Source organism: Aedes albopictus, chromosome 1, assembly GCF_035046485.1.
Source record: "Aedes albopictus strain Foshan chromosome 1, AalbF5, whole genome shotgun sequence".
Taxonomy (NCBI): Eukaryota; Metazoa; Arthropoda; class Insecta; order Diptera; family Culicidae; genus Aedes; species Aedes albopictus.
In genome coordinates, this window is record NC_085136.1 from 150,109,206 (window position 1) to 150,127,216 (window position 18,011).

Below are 18,011 nucleotides of genomic sequence, written 5' to 3' on the forward strand. Positions count from 1 at the left end.
GAAGCGTACCGACGTTGAGCGGAGTCGATGGAACGAATAGAACGCACTGCGAGTGAAAATGCTGCAGCATGAAACCCGGCAGAACGTGGAACGATACATACAGAAGTGGAAACAATAGACCCGACTCTTTCAGGATAAATAAACGCCATCTGGAAGAGGCGGAGTGCGAGGAAATGGAAACGCTGTACCTTTCTGAAAAATCATGGAAGCTCCACCAAAAGCTCAACATATTCCGGCTGCGTGTCGTGAACCGAAATGTGAAAGTACAAGGACAGGAGCCTCTTCCGGACCTAAGGCAGGAGATTGTATGGTGGTGGAAGCAGCACTTCGATAAGCACTCACACGGTGCGGAGAATGTAAACATGGGGACCAAGGCTACGAAGGAAATGATTTCGTTAGCAGAAGACAGAAACGTTCTACCTCTCACTCCGAGAGTTGTTAAGGATGTCATTTAGCAACTCAAAACTAAAAAAATAGCTGGTACCCGGGTAGAGGTCAAGTACTGACGATCAACACGCGATATTGGTTTGATTGATATAAGGCGTAAAAGATCTGAAAATAATATTAAAAAAAAAATCCTGGAACATCTGATTAATAGCAAAAATTGATATTTGAAGATCAAAAGAATAGTTTGCTGCTATAGATTAGATCTTATAAGATCAAAATATGACATGATGATGATGATGTTTCAGGTGTAAATTTAAGATATTATTTTCAGTACTTTTATCTCTTATATTAATGAAACTAAAATCACTTTTTAATTTCCATATTGAAATATGCAATTAATGAGAAATTTACTCTACTCGCACCAACTGTACGGTATCACAGTTGAACTCATCAAGATGGGCCCTGAAAAGTTATGTATCTGTCTACATTGGATGATAGTCAGAATCTGGGATACCGAACGGTTACCGTAGTAGTGGAAGGAAAATTTGGAATATAAGAACTTCAGAGCGATCACCATTTTAAATGGCGCCTTTAAAATGCTACCCCACATCACCTACCACCGTATGTCACATAAAACGAATGAGTTCATGGGCAGGGATTTCATTTGCAGTTCATTTGCAAAGAGTTACATTCACTTGATACTAACTCAGTTCAGAAGCATTCTATCAAAATACTATGTATGGATGAATTGAACCTTGTAGTTTTATCTGGAAGTTCGCCGAATAGCATTAGGGTCGCACACGCATACCAAATTCGTGAACGAGCTGTGAAGGCAACTCTTCAACACGCAGAAAAATATCGATAGGTTAAACCTAAAAACGCGTCTATTTACTTTTACGATTCTTGTATGCATTGAATCAATTTATCTCTTTATTTGTTTCAATTCTACTATATCATCAAAACAACAAATTTTTTTAATAGAAATAATATCTGCGCCAGATTGTGTTGTCAACAAACATTTATTATTGTGTCTATCAAACATATATTTAGAATCAACAATTTGGATGTATTACGATCACCATTTTGATTTTGTAAAGTAAACAGTGGACTTTTTTTTGTGCGAAATTGTTGGGGGAAAGTGCTTCATGCGAAAATCGTAATTTTGGTTGTTCTTTCGATTTTTGTTTTGCTCTGGATTTTGCTACTGTTAATAAAGGTAAGGGGCTGTCCATTAATAACGTAAGGGAATTTTAGCGATTTTTCGATACCCCCTCCCCCCCTTGTAAGATTTTTTGTATGAGAACCCAAAATTTTTTGTATGGCGCGTAAGATTTTTCAAACCCCCCCTCCCACCATAAACCCTTACGTAATTAATGGACAGCCCCTAAGTGTGCAACTGCGGTGTTGTAATTTTACTCATAAAATCGATCATTTCAGCAATTTTTGTCGAAAATGAGGAACGATTCTATGAAAAAAGGGAAATCGTATGAGGAAAGTTGAAGGTAATTCCAGAACGACTGATTGACTTATATGATTGCTAATTTTATTTACTTCCGAACTTGTGTTTTAGATCGAATATTCAACAAAGTTAGCACTACAGAAAAGGAAACGCGCCACACTACCTTGGAACGTTATCAGAATTTATATAGCAGCATGCATTTGATCTTAAATTGTGTAATTTGATATATAGTTTAAGAGAAATGTTTTATTATGATCATAATGAAAATAAAACCTAACCAATAAAACTGTTTTTAATATCAAAACTGGGTCAGTTTAAAAATTTAATATTTGTTGAAACAACAAATATGAATATTAGTTTCAATGGGATGATAACATAAGGCTGAATTTCAAAAGGCTGAATGCACATAAGGCTGAAACTATGGATATGTAACAAAAGGCTGAAATGACAAAAGGCTGAAAACATGGCAAATTCCAAAACTTGAAATATGCATAATAATGAACTCTATAGAATCTGAGCTGAGGGTTTAATGATTTAAAAGATGGTATTACACAAGGCATTATATTTTCCGGAATACTATTCTCCGGAGTGGCATTTGCCGAAATGTCGTTCCCGTTGGTGCTGTGTCATTATGCCGAAGGATATCAGGCCTCAAATGCCACTAAGGCGAATGGGTTGTAATGACTTCAATGCTAAGGAGGTTTACTAGGCAGCCTAGTTGAATGGTTGAATTATGATCTATGCATTAACTCGAAAGAACAGCCTTTCTAAAAAAGCGGGAAAAATCTCTGATCGAAGAGTAAGTATTGTGGCCGCAAATAGTACAGTATAACGACCAAGCGGAAAGGTTTGATGATAATTTCTGCATACTAATAACTCTCCCGTGAGTGATTTTTCCTTCTATTAAAAATAGGCTGTTCTTTTGAGGTTTTTGCATATATTCAGTGTTGGCATTCTTACCAATGTGTAAAATGCAGCGAGCTTCTGCGTGCGCATATTCTTTAAAAACGATTCATCGGAGATTTCCCCTTCTTTTGAACATAGGCTGTTCTTACTGTGTTTGAATGTTATAGCTGCATATTTTTTTATCAAAGGTTTTCCTTCTTTTAAAATGTTGAAAGAACCATAATTTAAGTTCGGGTGTTGAAGCTGCTTACTTTTTACCAGATGTTTCTCCTTCTTATAAAATAGGCTATTCTTTCAAGCAGTATTGTATTCGAACAGAACGTGAGCCAAAAATGAACTGAGCACTTTAATTTTTTTGGTCGACAAAGCATTGAACTTGCCTGTCAGAGCTTTTGCTGCTTAAGAGCGCCCGCTCGGTTCCCATTCGACTCTGAGTTCACATGCGCTTATCTTCATCATTGAATCCTATGTGTCTTCTTTCTTAGGACTAGAACCTTGTGCCGCATCTACATGTTTGGTTGTTATTTTGTTATGTCACAGGGAAATGCATCATAGATCCTTTGGTACGACATTGTGGTCTCGGATATTGAAATACAGCTCCAGGAATTTAGATTTTTCAAAACACACGATGGTCGGACTGGTTCATTCTTCAATAAAAGAAGATTGAAGCCCAACAGATTGCGAAGGATGAAATGGCGCAAATATGACCATTTTAGTATCACAGATACCAGGATAACATGTTAGTCAGCATGCTACGGGTTCAGTCCTATCCTAGGTCCTATCCAGTTCATGCCGCGTTCAATTTGCATGTTCAAATATACATATTTGATCGCAGTGTGCCGAGTATGAACTTCAATGCAAATTGAATGCGTTCACACTGCAGCAGTGCTACAATTCGGTTCTGAATTCTTATGCGCTCAACATTGGGGGAAATAGTTTCTGTCGATATGTGATGCCAATAAACCTGTTTAGTCACCCGGAGTTCCTTGAGAAACTTAATCAGGAATGGTCAACTGATGGACCGATGATCAGACTCTATTGGTTTAGGCAAGTTTATGATTTTCGATAATTCATGCCAATACCTCCGTTACTGTATTGTATTTAATCACGTCCGGAGCAGCGCATATGATTGAAAATCCGGATTTTCCAAAACCCATGTTGACCGGACTGGTACACTCAGATATGGTTCCAATAGCAGAAGAATTTCTGAATCTAATAAGCTCAAAATGTTTGAAATCTGTGGAAACATGGTGGAGGTATGGCCATTTTAGTTTGGCGGATTTCGCTAGTGTTCAATTTAGAGCTCGCACGCGTTATAAATTTAGAACTGAACAAAGTTCAAACATTTTTGAGCAACAGTTAGGTACAATAGTTTTTGCCTCAACTACCACTTATTACCCGAATTACCCGAACAATTGTTTACATCTAAGACTCATTCAACCTAGTTTCCGAGTTGACACACATAATACTTCAAACGAGTGGAAATAAATTGTTGGCGAAATCCTTTGTCAATTTGAGCTAAAATAGTTTAGTATTAGCGGGGTATTGGCCGATATGATACTGAAGAAAGTACAACAACATAGGCATTATGATACCGAAATCCATAAGATTATGTTCCATTTGAATGTCTTTTCATCAGTTAGAGTTAGCTCACGTGACTAGATGTCCATTCGATGAATAGTCAAATCGATTGAATGTCATATACTTCCTCTTCCGTAAAATGGGTTTTGACCAAATGACCGTTTGACCAAATGTACTTTCGAGCAAAGATTCTTTTGTTTCCTATGATCATTTTCAAGTCGAGTCAAATGTTTATCAAAGACCAATAGATTAGCCATAAATGTCCAAAATGTCATTTCATTCGATTCTCTACAACTTTCAAAACTTTTCAACATGTTGATATCTTTCAGCCTTTTGATATCTTTCAGCCTTTTGATGCTTTCAGCCTTTTGATCATTCAGCCTTATGTGTTTCAGCCTTTTGATCATTCAGCCTTATGTGCCTTTTGTACGTAACCCGTTTCAATACGGCTTCTTTTGTTGCTTCAACACATTGTTTTTATAGATTTCATAAATCGTTTTTTTTTTGTTTCAAAAAAAGTTATGTTTTGGTTGTGACAGCTAGTTGTTTTCGGGCATTTTTAGGAACAACAAATTCTATTGTTGTTATGAATTTGTGGATTTGTTGAATCAACAAAATTAATTGGTAAGCCCTGAGTCTACAATAAAATTTGTTGAAACTATGCAGAATTCTTTTGAGTTAACAATATATTTTTCTGCGTGAAGCGGTGAATGTAAATAACATTCACGCCGTGGAGAGTTGCGTTTGCTGCCTTTTGTTGACTTTATTTTTGGCGCTACACTAGTACTTTGTTCTACAAAGTTTCAGGTGAAACAAAAATGAAAAAGTGCTCCATACATTAGTTTTCGCTACGATGTTTCTGAAGCGAGTTATTCGCAAGTGAATGTAAATGATTGCAAATGTATGATCCCATCCTTGCATGGGAAGTTATCACATTGGCTTCATCGACAGCTGGTCGACATTGGACCAGATCTTCACCGTACGGAAAATCCTCCAGAAATGCCGTGAATACTAGGTCCCAACAGATTACCTGTTCATTGTCGTGGCATTCGACAATATGTATCGACCGTGCAGAGCTGAGGCAGCTGATGAACAAAATTCCAATGAGACCGATGATCCTCTACGGACAGGATACATAGATTTTGTTCGAGAAGAACCTGCATGTACTTTGAAGACGAACTTCAACAGTATGCAGGAGAACTCATGGTTCTGCCAATTACAAAGTACCTGCTTTGTTTTTGATACATTCACTGGTTAACGTTTCAGGCGCCTGTACAACATTGCCACTGTTCCATTCGCTTGAGGCGACAGTCGACGGAAGATGATCTGCGATAGCTCTTTGTAGGTTGTTTTCGGTAAGCGGGGTAACATTAATCGGCTTGACCGGTCTCATGAAATGCTCAAACATTTTTAATTGAATCTGTTTTAATCCTAAAATAACTTGAAAAGTACATAGCTTGTTAGAATTTGGACAACATATTTGAAATCAGAGACCCCAAATTTAGCAAGTAATGGTATTTTCAACACAAACGAACATTAATCACTGTCATGATCAATGTTACCCCAAATCAACAAAATCAAAAATTAGATCAAAAAGCTTATTTTAACATGCTTTAAAGTTTCACAATACTTTTTCGAGTAGCTTAGCACATACTCAGAGGGTCAGTACCAGATTTAAAATTACAAAACATGTAACGTTTGCTTTAACAAGAAAATTATTCAAGAAAGATCGATAATTTTGATCAATGTTTCCCCTGATTACGGTATATATATCTATTAGTTTATAGTCATGCTTCAAATATTTACTCAACAAGAACTGCAAAGCTTGTCACTTCAAGTGTCGGCCCAATTTCTCATCAATTATCTTTCATTTTTATAAAAACTTCCTGTTTATTTACCTTACGATTTTGGCTACACTGATTTGATCCGTAATTATAAGTCAGCATTTTTCCTAAGTTTGTGCGGTCCGTCACTGTTAGTGTTAGTGTCGGCATAAAGTATTGTTTCAATATTGATTTCATGGCAAGTAGTAATGCATATTGGTTTACCAGTCCTTCCGATTGCGAAGTGACGCAAAATCTTTAGCATTTCATAAATTTCCATTTAGAATTTTTTGATCTCACCATAGACGTGTGCGCCGAAGCAGTTTTCACCGGCGGCGGCGTGTAAAACGTTAATACAGAATAATTTGTTTCCTGTACTTGAGTACAATTTTCAACTATTTTGTGTGAAAGATGTAAACGTATGTAAATCAGAGATTTCAATAAAAACTATCCTTGCAAGAATTATGGTATAAATTTAAGAGAGATTTCTTGAGAACGTTTATCAGGAAATTTATAGAGGATTTCCCCTTTCTTTTTGTTTCTTCAGAAATATCTCAAGTATATCTCTTCTTGGGATTACTGTACAGCTTTAATTACTGTACATCTTCAGTTTTCCAGGTTATTTCTTCTTGCATGAATTCCCGATAAATTGTTTTCAAGGATTCCTTCAGAAACTTCTTCATGATTTAATTCAGAAATTCCTCAAAGATGTTCTTTAAAAATTTCTTCAGCGATTTTATCAGAAGCTAATCCATTTTTTCCCTTAATTTTTTTCTAAAACATTCTCATAAAATTCTTCTAGAAATTACTCCAAAGCCACCTCAGCAATTGTTTTTCTTACCTTGTTGGGGAAAATAAAGCACTGCATCCAATTAACTGAACTTTTGTGGTGAATCTCAGGAGCTCCCCCAAGGACTTTCCCAAGAGCTCCTCCAACGATTATTTCTGAAATGGTCTCAATGAAATTAAATCTTATCAGGGATTGTCTATAGAAATTCTTTCAGATAACCCTCCAAGAATACCCAGTCAACCAGTAATCGTATAAGATGTTGCATAAGATGTCAAAGTGGAGGCGATATGCGTACATTTTACATGCGCCTAAATGGAGGCATGCACGCATATGGCCTCCACTTCATCATCTTATGCAACATCTCATACGATGACTGGTTGTCTGGGTAACTCCTACATGTTTTATGTAATTAGCATTAGCATTAGCATTAGCATTAAGCGAGTCGCACAAATTCGTAGGTGGTACAGTCCTAGACCGCTGTTATGAGGGTTGCCTCCTTCCCGTCCGAACCAAAGCACAAAGATTTGGGACTAATCTCTGACTCTTAGACAAGACTGACGCAATCCTCCAATGGTCGAGCACTGTCCTGGCCACGTCCTTGCGACTGCTGAGGAATGGGAAAGGGTGGTTAGTTTTGGACACCTATGAAAAATGTAGACAACTCTACGATCTCTCAGGCCTAGGTGTCACGGGAATTTGGGTGTTGTTAGTGGAAGGGCAAACTCCAGAGGATACGCTTGGTCAACGTTCAAGCACACCATTGTCAGTCTTCTTCGAATCCGTTGTCTGCCCGATTCATCCTGGATTCCTCGTCGCCTTGATGGCATTTGGTTGAATTACCAGATTCTTCGGTTGATAATCTGAAACATAAAATAATATTAACATCGTACGTCAAATAAGCTACATATTAGTGATACACTCGCCACAGTTGCATATTTTTACAAAATTATTTATATCATACGATTAATTTGCAGGTTTGAGCTGAAATAAAATGTTGATTAGCAGTACATTGAAACAAAATTAACTACAATACACAAAAAAAAGCACCGAACTTTGATCTTGGAATATATTTATTAATACGGTAAATATCAAGATCAAAATTTGATTTGGTAGATCTTACACCGCAACGCACCATTCTAAGGTGATCTACCCACGTTACGGGTGGATCCTACATCCTACATGTTTTATGTAATTTCATAAAATATTTCTATAAATACCTGTGGAGTAATAACTCAAAAAATTCACGGAGGAATCTCCAAAGGAATCCCAGGAAATATTTCTGAAAAAAACCGAAGGAGGCATTCCAAAGAGAAACCGTGGCATTTCTTTGGTAATCCCTGACGATATTTTCCAAGGGATTCCTTTGAAGAAATCATGGAAAATGTTTGAGGTAATTTCTTACTGACATTCTTACAAAAATCATTAAACTAGTGAAGGAGTCTTTAGTGATATTTCAGATGGAATTCTTTAGTAGGCTTTAGATGGAATCCATGGAGGAATTTCTGAAAGAATCTTTGGAGGAATTTTTGAATACATTGTTTATCTAATTCCTGAACATTATGTGAAAGAATCCCAAGGAATATTGTAAAATAATTCTAGAAAGAGTTGCTAAAGAAATTTCTGGATTCGCTCTATCAGAAACCCTTGGTGGAACTCCCACAAGGATTTTGTTGGAGCCGGGCCCATCCAACTAACAGAATTAGTTTAAGTTAAATTGAATTCGCAAATACCGATTTGTAACCCTATTGATCCAACAATATCTCTGAGAGACAAAATCTGAGCAGAGCGCGCCTGCGCACGCTAGCCACTGTCCACCTTCTGTGGACAATCGTTTAGGTAGAGAAACAATCACCAACCTCTTGTACATATTGTATATAGATTAGTACGAAATAACAAGCAATACAAAACACACGCGCGGTCGTCGTTCTTTGTCATCGCTCTATCACCGTCAGAGCAATAAATTCGCAAGTCCCCGCGTTACCAAGGGACTTTGCTGTTGTCGATATTGCGGTTGTGAACCGTGCGAGTCAAATTGTGCTAAGTGGTCGGTTACCACGGCACTTAGACGTTTTGTGGTTGCAGTGGTGAAGCGAGTGAGAAGACAAATTTCCTAAGTGCCCGGTTACCAAGGGACTTAGCCGTTCAAGTGTCGTGAGCATCATTCGGACCCTAGTGAAAGGGTCGAAGAGCTTTGACGGCCAGTGTTTGAAGAAGTACTGGACACAAAGGGCTTGTGGCGACCCAAGCCCTCGGTCAGTGATATCGCGAGTGTTTGCTGCACTTTAGTGCACTTTTCACCAGCTGCTCCGGCAGTGAAGAAAGTCCTTCGGTCCAGGCATAGTTCGCGCTCGAACATTTTTTGGTCCTTCGAGCCGGATCGAAGGCCATACCGCGGTCGAAAAGTGTGTGAAAGTGCCGGTAAAAGACCAAATTACTGACCGCGTTGGTCAATTGTGCGGTGCCATTGTACATTGGCACAAAAGCGCCATCGCGCTTGGAGGTTGTACCAAGGCGGGTACACCTCAGGACAGTGAGTGGAACGAACGATTCACGCGCGCGTGTGTCGCACGGTGATAGCTAATCAATTAGCCCGTGCAATTGAACTATAGTGCAAAAGCCCCGCCGCCGGTGGGTGAAATTGTGTGTCGGTGAAGAAACCTCTGCGCTTGGGAGAGTATCAAGGCGGATACTACTCTGTGCTGTGTGGAGAATATTTCGTGGCCATCTTGCGACTCGTGGTCATCCAGGAAGGTGATTGACCCTTACAATTGCCATCGTCATCGAAGCCATTTTCGACGCTGGTGAAGTTACCCCGTTCCCCCGCCGCTGCTGCGCCATACTTTTTCGATTGGTGGTGGCACACAGACCGCCGCTGGGGTTGGAACGACCATCGAAGCAACGAATCCGGTGAGCTCTTTCCATTTTCTATGCATGTGGCTTGCAGTAGCATTTAAGAAATTTAATGAAAGATAATTCCAACCACTTTGAACTTTGTTTCAATTGGTTGATGAAAGTTGGGTGACTTTTTCGCATTTTTTCAAGTCATTGTGGCAATTGGTGGGAGACGGTGCGCAACTCAAGTGGAATCCGTTCGCGCCCTTGATTGCGTTCCGCGTAGGATTGGGTTTGTTCGCGACGGGAAGGAGCATTCGTTCGATTAAACATCCCTTTCCCGTCGAAATTTTCGCCGCGAAGGCCAATACATCGTGACGGGAAGGATTTGATCGTTCGATTAGTGTATTTGCGCCTCGCCGGTTCGGTTTCGCGAAGAAACGAGTAGCTCGCGTCGGGAAGGAGATCCGTTTTCGATTTGCTACCGTTTCCGTACGTTTTTCGTTCGTGTGCTCGCCAGCAATGGCTCCGAAGGACGACAAAATCCTTACGGACAAATTGGTCCAGCGGCAGTCGTTAACCGCCATTCGAGACGCTGTTGAAAAGTTCGTCAGAGACTTCGAAGCAGTGCGGGACAGGTGTCAAGTGCAAGTGAGAATCGAAACCCTAGACCGAGTGAATGTTGCCTTTTCGGATGTGCAAGATACCATCGAGCGGCTGGATCCGGACAATCTGGAGGCACATCTGACGGAAAGAGTGGATTTCGAGCATCGATATTGCGCAGCGAAGGGGTATTTGCTGTCTAAACGCCCCACCGATGCTGCCCCAGCACAGCTGAACTCGTCCTTCGTCGCACAACCAGCCCCCTTCCACCTCCGCTTACCGCAGATCGACCTACCACGTTTCAATGGCGATTTTTCACGTTGGTTGTCGTTTCGTGACACATTCTCGTCCATGGTCCACTCCAATGCGGACATACCAACGGTCGCCAAACTGCAATATCTGTTGCAGTCACTCGAAGGGGAAGCGAAGAAACCCTTCGAATCCGTCGAAATCGAAGCCGACAATTACGCTTGCACTTGGGACGCTTTGCTCAAGAGATACGACAACCGTCGGTTCCTCAAGCGTCAACTGTTCCGGGCACTCTACGATTTGCCAACGGTGAAGCAGGAATCTGCTAAACGCCTCCACAGCCTGGTCGACGATTTCCAGCGCCATGTACGGGCCCTGGCCAAACTCAACGAACCCGTGGAGCATTGGGATACGCCGTTGGTGAATATTATGTCGTACAAGCTGGACCAATCCACTTTGCGAGCCTGGGAGGAGAAGACAAGTACGCAGGATGATGTCAAATACGACGAGCTGGTGGAGTTCCTCTACCAACGTGTGCGAGTGCTGAATTCCGTCGGCTACGAGCATCATCAGCAGCCGACGCCGCCGTCAAAGGTGGCCGGGACCACCCCGAAGTCCGCCAAAATCAAGTTCGCAGCCAGCGCCGCTGCATCCTCCAATACAACGCCAACATGTCTCCTGTCGTGTCCCGACAATCACGTTCTACGCAACTGTCCCATCTTCCTTGGGAAGGATGTACGCCTTCGCCGAGAGCTCGTAACGCAGAAGCGGTTGTGCTGGAATTGTTTGGGCAGCGGGCATCAATCAAAGAAGTGTTCGTCGAAGTTCACTTGTCGCACGTGTCGTGAGAAACATCACTCGTTACTGCACGATCCTGCTCTATCGAAGTCGCCGAGTTCCTCCGTGTCATCATCAACCTCTACTCAGCAACCGTCTCCTTCCACAAGTGTGGAATCCCAGAGCTCCGCTCCTCCCCAAGTCAGCATGGCAGCCCAAACTGCATGCAACACGGTTTTGTTGGAAACGGTTGTCCTCAACGTGATCGATGACCACGGCAATGAGCACCAGGCGAGGGCCTTGCTGGACTCGGCATCCATGTCCAACTTCATTTCGAAGCCATTAGCGAAGCTACTCTTCAACCCCCGGTCGAAGGTGGACATATCCATAGCAGGTATCGGTCTCTCCACGCAGAACGTGAAAAGTGCAATTACCGCCACGATCCAATCGAGAACACAGGAGTTTTCGACGAAATTGGAGTTTCTCATCCTCAAGAATCCTTCGGCACAGCTGCCGACCATTCCGATCAACATTTCGTCGTGGAATATCCCGAAGGTTGCCCTAGCAGACCCCCAGTTCCACGTTCCAGGAAGGATAGACCTTGTCATCGGAAGTGAAGCCTTCTGGGAGCTCCATAGTGGTCGGAAGATTCCGTTAGGAGACGGACTTCCATGGCTGACTGAAACGCCATTCGGATGGGCCGTCGCTGGGACCGCATCAAGCCAATACAACTGTATCCCTCGGATCTGTAACCTTTCTACGAAAGATGATCCCCTAGAAGCCACCCTCCAACGGTTCTGGGAAATCGAGGACATTTCCGACGGTCCTGCGCTGTCGGTGGAAGAGAACCGGTGTGAAGAGCACTACGCAGCAACTACAACTCGTGATCCATCAGGGAGGTATTTCGTCAGTCTTCCTCGAACCGACAATCCAATGGCTGTCCTAGGAAGCTCCAAGGAAATCGCAGATCGCCGTCTTCTGAGTGTCGAGCGGCGTCTCGAACGTGATCCTGCTACCAAGGACGCGTACCACCGCTTCATGGACGAATACCTCCAGCTTGGACACATGAAGAAGCTCGAAGAACCGGTAGATGATGGTCAACCCCATTGCTACATCCCACACCATGCCGTCTTCAAAGAGTCTAGCACGACAACGAAGGTCAGGGTCGTTTTTGACGCTTCGTGCAAGACGTCGTCCGGATATTCGCTGAACGACACGCTTTTGGTCGGCCCAGTTGTACAGGAAGACCTGTATTCAATTATTCTGCGTTTCCGCATTCGCCGCATTGCTCTCGTTGCCGACGTAGAGAAAATGTATCGGCAGATGCTACACTTCCCCGAGGATCGCAGATTTCTACGAATCCGTTTCCGTGAGAACCCCAGCGATCCAATATCCACCTACGAATTGCAGACAGTGACCTACGGTACTGCCTCTGCCCCGTATCTCGCCACGAGAACTCTGCAGCAGATAGCTCACGATAATGGACATCTGTATCCAGCTGCTGTAGACCCAGTGATTCACGACTGCTACGTCGATGACCTGCTGTCTGGAGCTGACGATGTGGAATCAGCCATTCAAGTGCGGGAACAAGTGACGTCTATGCTCAACACTGCTGGCTTCCCAATCAAGAAGTGGGCATCGAACGTTCCGGAAGTTCTCGCCGGTGTTCCAACGGAAGACCTGGCCCTACAACCACTGCACGATCTCCAGGACGAGCAGGCCGTTTCCACTCTGGGTCTTGTGTGGGAACCGAGAACCGACACATTACGGTTCAAGGTCCAACTGCCACCACCGGCTGCGGTACTGACAAAGCGGAAAGTGATGTCATACATCGCCCAAATCTTCGACCCACTCGGTCTCGTGGGTCCTACCATCGTAGTTGCGAAACTCTTCATGCAGCGTTTGTGGGCGCTGAAACACAACGGAGAAACTTGCGAATGGGATTCACCGCTTCCGATCAAGCTGCAACAGGAATGGAAAGAATTCCACTCCACGCTACACATGCTAGGCGAGGTTCGAGTTCCACGATTCGCATCTCTTTCGAACGTCATCAACCTCCAGCTCCATTTCTTCTCCGACGCCTCCAAGGGAGCGTATGGCTCCTGCTGCTACGTACGAGCTGAAACAAGAGATGGTGTGTCAGTGCAGCTGCTAACTGCGAAGTCAAAGGTAGCTCCACTATCTACCCGTCATTCCATCGCCCGGCTGGAACTATGTGCAGCGCGACTGTCGACGCAGCTGTTCCAGAAAGTGTTGGCCGCCCTGAAGATACCAGCTCCAGCTTACTTCTGGACGGACTCCACTACGGTTCTCCACTGGTTACGGTCACCACCTAGCCGTTGGAAGGCATTCGTAGCCAATCGAGTGTCACAAATCCAGCATGCAGTCGCCGTGAGTCGCTGGAAACATGTTCCTGGCACCGACAACCCAGCAGACGATATCTCACGGGGATTGAATCCAATCGACATTCTACAGTGCAAGCGTTGGTGGAACGGTCCTGACTGGTTGACACTCCCTCCGGCGAACTGGCCGAATCTCCTTCCGGTCGATGAAGACGCGCAAGCTTCCACCGAAGAGATGCGGAAGGTCCCGGTAGTTTCGATGGGCGTCATTCAAAGCGGTTTCCACGACGAGCTGTTCGCCCGTTTCTCCAGCTTCTCTAAGCTTCGTCGTGTCATTGCGTTCTGCTTGCGATATCGTCGATCTTTGCAAGAACGCGCCACGTTACGCCGCACCGATCCGGACAAGTTCAATCAGCTCACCCTCAACGATGGGACAATCGCTCCACTTACCTCCGAAGAACTACATACCGCGGAGGTGCACCTCTGTCGTCTCGCACAACGTCAGTCGTTCGCTGAAGAACTTTCGGATCTGGCCAGCGGGGAAAGAGTCACCAAATCGTCAGCGTTGAAATGGCTGAAACCGTTCGTCGATCAGAACGGCCTTATTCGTGTCGGTGGCCGGCTGCGCAACGCCGCCCTCTCCGACTTCGTCAAGCACCCCATCGTGCTTTCTGCCAAACATCCGCTGTCGACTCTGCTGGCTAGTTTCTTTCACTTAAAGCTACTGCACGCAGGCCCTCAACTCCTGCTAGCCACACTGCGCCAGAAGTATTGGATTCTCGGCGGCAGAAACTTAACAAAATCCGTCTTTCACCATTGCCACACTTGCTTTCGTAGCAAGCCCAAACTAGTCCAGCAGAGCACAGCGGATCTACCGGCATCCCGAGTCTCACCAACTCGACCCTTCTCCGTCTGCGGCGTCGACTATTGTGGACCGTTCTTCATCAAGCCAACCGTCCGCAATCGTGCACCAACGAAAGCCTACGTAGCGGTCTTCGTCTGTTTTGCGACAAGGGCCGTACACATCGAGCTTGTGAGCGACCTTACCACGGCTGCCTTTCTGGCAGCGCTTCGTCGTGTCGTCGCCCGCAGAGGAAGAATCGCCGAGCTGCACTCGGACAATGCGACTACGTTCAAGGGTGCGTCTCACGCACTCAACCGCATCTACCAGATGCTGAAGGTGGACAATGCCGACCGAGACAGGATCTTCAACTGGTGCTCCGAGAATGAGATTCGGTGGAAATTCATCCCGCCGAGAGCGCCACACTTCGGAGGCCTGTGGGAGGCCGCCGTCAAGTCAGCGAAGAAGCACCTGCTCAAGACTGTCGGCAACAGCAGCATCGCCTTCGAACCGATGGTAACTCTCTTGGCCCAGGTCGAGATGTGCCTGAACTCTCGTCCGCTGACGCCTATGCCGAGTGAACCGTCCGATCTGGAGGTCCTAACACCAGGGCACTTTCTCGTCGGGTCCAATCTCCAAGCAGTGCCCGAAGCTGATTTTCGTGGGATTCCCGACAACCGTCTGGAGTCGTACGAGCTGGTCCAGAAGCACCTACAGAACATCTGGGCTCGTTGGTACCCGGAATATCTTCAGCAGCTGCAGTCCCGAGCTACCAAGGGCTGCAATCCTCCGGTCGTCGTCGAGGTCGACCGAATCGTCGTTATCAAGGAGGACAACGTCCCTCCTGCCAGCTGGCCGCTCGGAAGGATTATCAAGCTACATCCGGGCAAGGATGGTGTCGTCCGAGTAGTGACACTACGGACTGCACCGGGAAAGGACATCGTTCGAGCGGTTGCGAAGATCGCTCTACTGCCGTCACCAGATCCAAGCCTATAAACTGTTCCAGGTAGAGCAACCCGCAAGGGAGAACTTGCTCGAAGCGCACCTGCGCTTAGCACAGGTAATTGCGGTTCCAATAACCCTAAGCTGAATCGTTCGATCTACCTGGTCTTTCTTTTTTGTTCCCGGTCTGTTGCGAGGATCTACAACGGAGCGATCACCGGCGCCAGTCCCGATGTCCAGTCCAGTCTACAATATCCAACTTGAATTCGTCCAACGTGAATTTTGGAACACCTCCGTGTTCCAAGGTGGCCGGAATGTTGGAGCCGGGCCCATCCAACTAACAGAATTAGTTTAAGTTAAATTGAATTCGCAAATACCGATTTGTAACCCTATTGATCCAACAATATCTCTGAGAGACAAAATCTGAGCAGAGCGCGCCTGCGCACGCTAGCCACTGTCCACCTTCTGTGGACAATCGTTTAGGTAGAGAAACAATCACCAACCTCTTGTACATATTGTATATAGATTAGTACGAAATAACAAGCAATACAAAACACACGCGCGGTCGTCGTTCTTTGTCATCGCTCTATCACCGTCAGAGCAATAAATTCGCAAGTCCCCGCGTTACCAAGGGACTTTGCTGTTGTCGATATTGCGGTTGTGAACCGTGCGAGTCAAATTGTGCTAAGTGGTCGGTTACCACGGCACTTAGACGTTTTGTGGTTGCAGTGGTGAAGCGAGTGAGAAGACAAATTTCCTAAGTGCCCGGTTACCAAGGGACTTAGCCGTTCAAGTGTCGTGAGCATCATTCGGACCCTAGTGAAAGGGTCGAAGAGCTTTGACGGTGCGAGTCAAATTGTGCTAAGTGGTCGGTTACCACGGCACTTAGACGTTTTGTGGTTGCAGTGGTGAAGCGAGTGAGAAGACAAATTTCCTAAGTGCCCGGTTACCAAGGGACTTAGCCGTTCAAGTGTCGTGAGCATCATTCGGACCCTAGTGAAAGGGTCGAAGAGCTTTGACGGCCAGTGTTTGAAGAAGTACTGGACACAAAGGGCTTGTGGCGACCCAAGCCCTCGGTCAGTGATATCGCGAGTGTTTGCTGCACTTTAGTGCACTTTTCACCAGCTGCTCCGGCAGTGAAGAAAGTCCTTCGGTCCAGGCATAGTTCGCGCTCGAACATTTTTTGAACGGCATTAATCTAAAGAATTTAGTTGAATGGGTCCGGCTCCAACATTCCGGCCACCTTGGAACACGGAGGTGTTCCAAAAATTCACGTTGGACGAATTCAGTATGGTTGGTTGTTGTGGGCTGGACTGGACATCGGGACTGGTGCCGGTGATCGCTCCGTTGTAGATCCTCGCAACAGACCGGGAACAAAAAAGAAAGACAAGGTAGCTCCACTATCTAGCCGTCATTCCATCGCCCGGCTGGAACTATGTGCAGCGCGACTGTCGACGCAGCTGTTCCAGAAAGTGTTGGCCGCCCTAAAGATACCAGCTCCAGCTTACTTCTGGACGGACTCCACCACGGTTCTCCACTGGTTAGGGTCACCACCTAGCCGTTGGAAGGCATTCGTAGCCAATCGAGTGTCACAAATCCAGCATGCAGTCGCCGTGAGTCGCTGGAAACATGTTCCTGGCATCGACAACCCAGCAGACGATATCTCACGGGGATTGAATCCAATCGACATTCTACAGTGCAAACGTTGGTGGAACGGTCCTGACTGGTTGACACTCCCTCCGGCGAACTGGCCGAATCTCCTTCCGGTCGATGAAGACGCGCAAGCTTCCACCGAAGAGATGCGGAAGGTCCCGGTAGTTTCGATGGGCGTCATTCAAAGCGGTTTCCACCACGAACTGTTCGCCCGTTTCTCCAGCTTCTCTAAGCTTCGTCGTGTCACTGCGTTCTGTTTGCGATATCTTCGATCTTTGCAAGAACGCGCCATGTTATGCCGCACCGATCCGGAAAAGTACAATCAGCTCACCCTCAACGATGGAGAAGTCGCTCCGCTGCAACAAACATTTATTATTGTGTCTATCAAACATATATTTAGAATCAACAATTTGGATGTATTACGATCACCATTTTGATTTTGTAAAGTAAACAGTGGACTTTTTTTTGTGCGAAATTGTTGGGGGAAAGTGCTTCATGCGAAAATCGTAATTTTGGTTGTTCTTTCGATTTTTGTTTTGCTCTGGATTTTGCTACTGTTAATAAAGGTAAGGGGCTGTCCATTAATAACGTAAGGGAATTTTAGCGATTTTTCGATACCCCCTCCCCCCCTTGTAAGATTTTTTGTATGAGAACCCAAAATTTTTTGTATGGCGCGTAAGATTTTTCAAACCCCCCCTCCCACCATAAACCCTTACGTAATTAATGGACAGCCCCTAAGTGTGCAACTGCGGTGTTGTAATTTTACTCATAAAATCGATCATTTCAGCAATTTTTGTCGAAAATGAGGAACGATTCTATGAAAAAA

At 44.8% G+C, this 18,011-nt stretch overlaps 2 protein-coding genes across 6 annotated transcripts in view; both read left to right on the forward strand.

Moving 5' to 3' along the window:
- LOC109425028 (fasciclin-1) overlaps positions 1-18,011 on the forward strand; it is a 622,197-nt gene that overhangs the window by 452,959 nt on the left and 151,227 nt on the right. The gene's annotated exons all lie outside the window — the stretch shown is intronic.
- Positions 537-16,708, forward strand: LOC115267192 (uncharacterized). The gene has a single exon (XM_062845581.1). It carries the CDS (start codon positions 10,301-10,303, stop codon positions 15,584-15,586), a length of 5,286 nt encoding a protein of 1,761 aa, XP_062701565.1. The 5' UTR covers positions 537-10,300; the 3' UTR covers positions 15,587-16,708.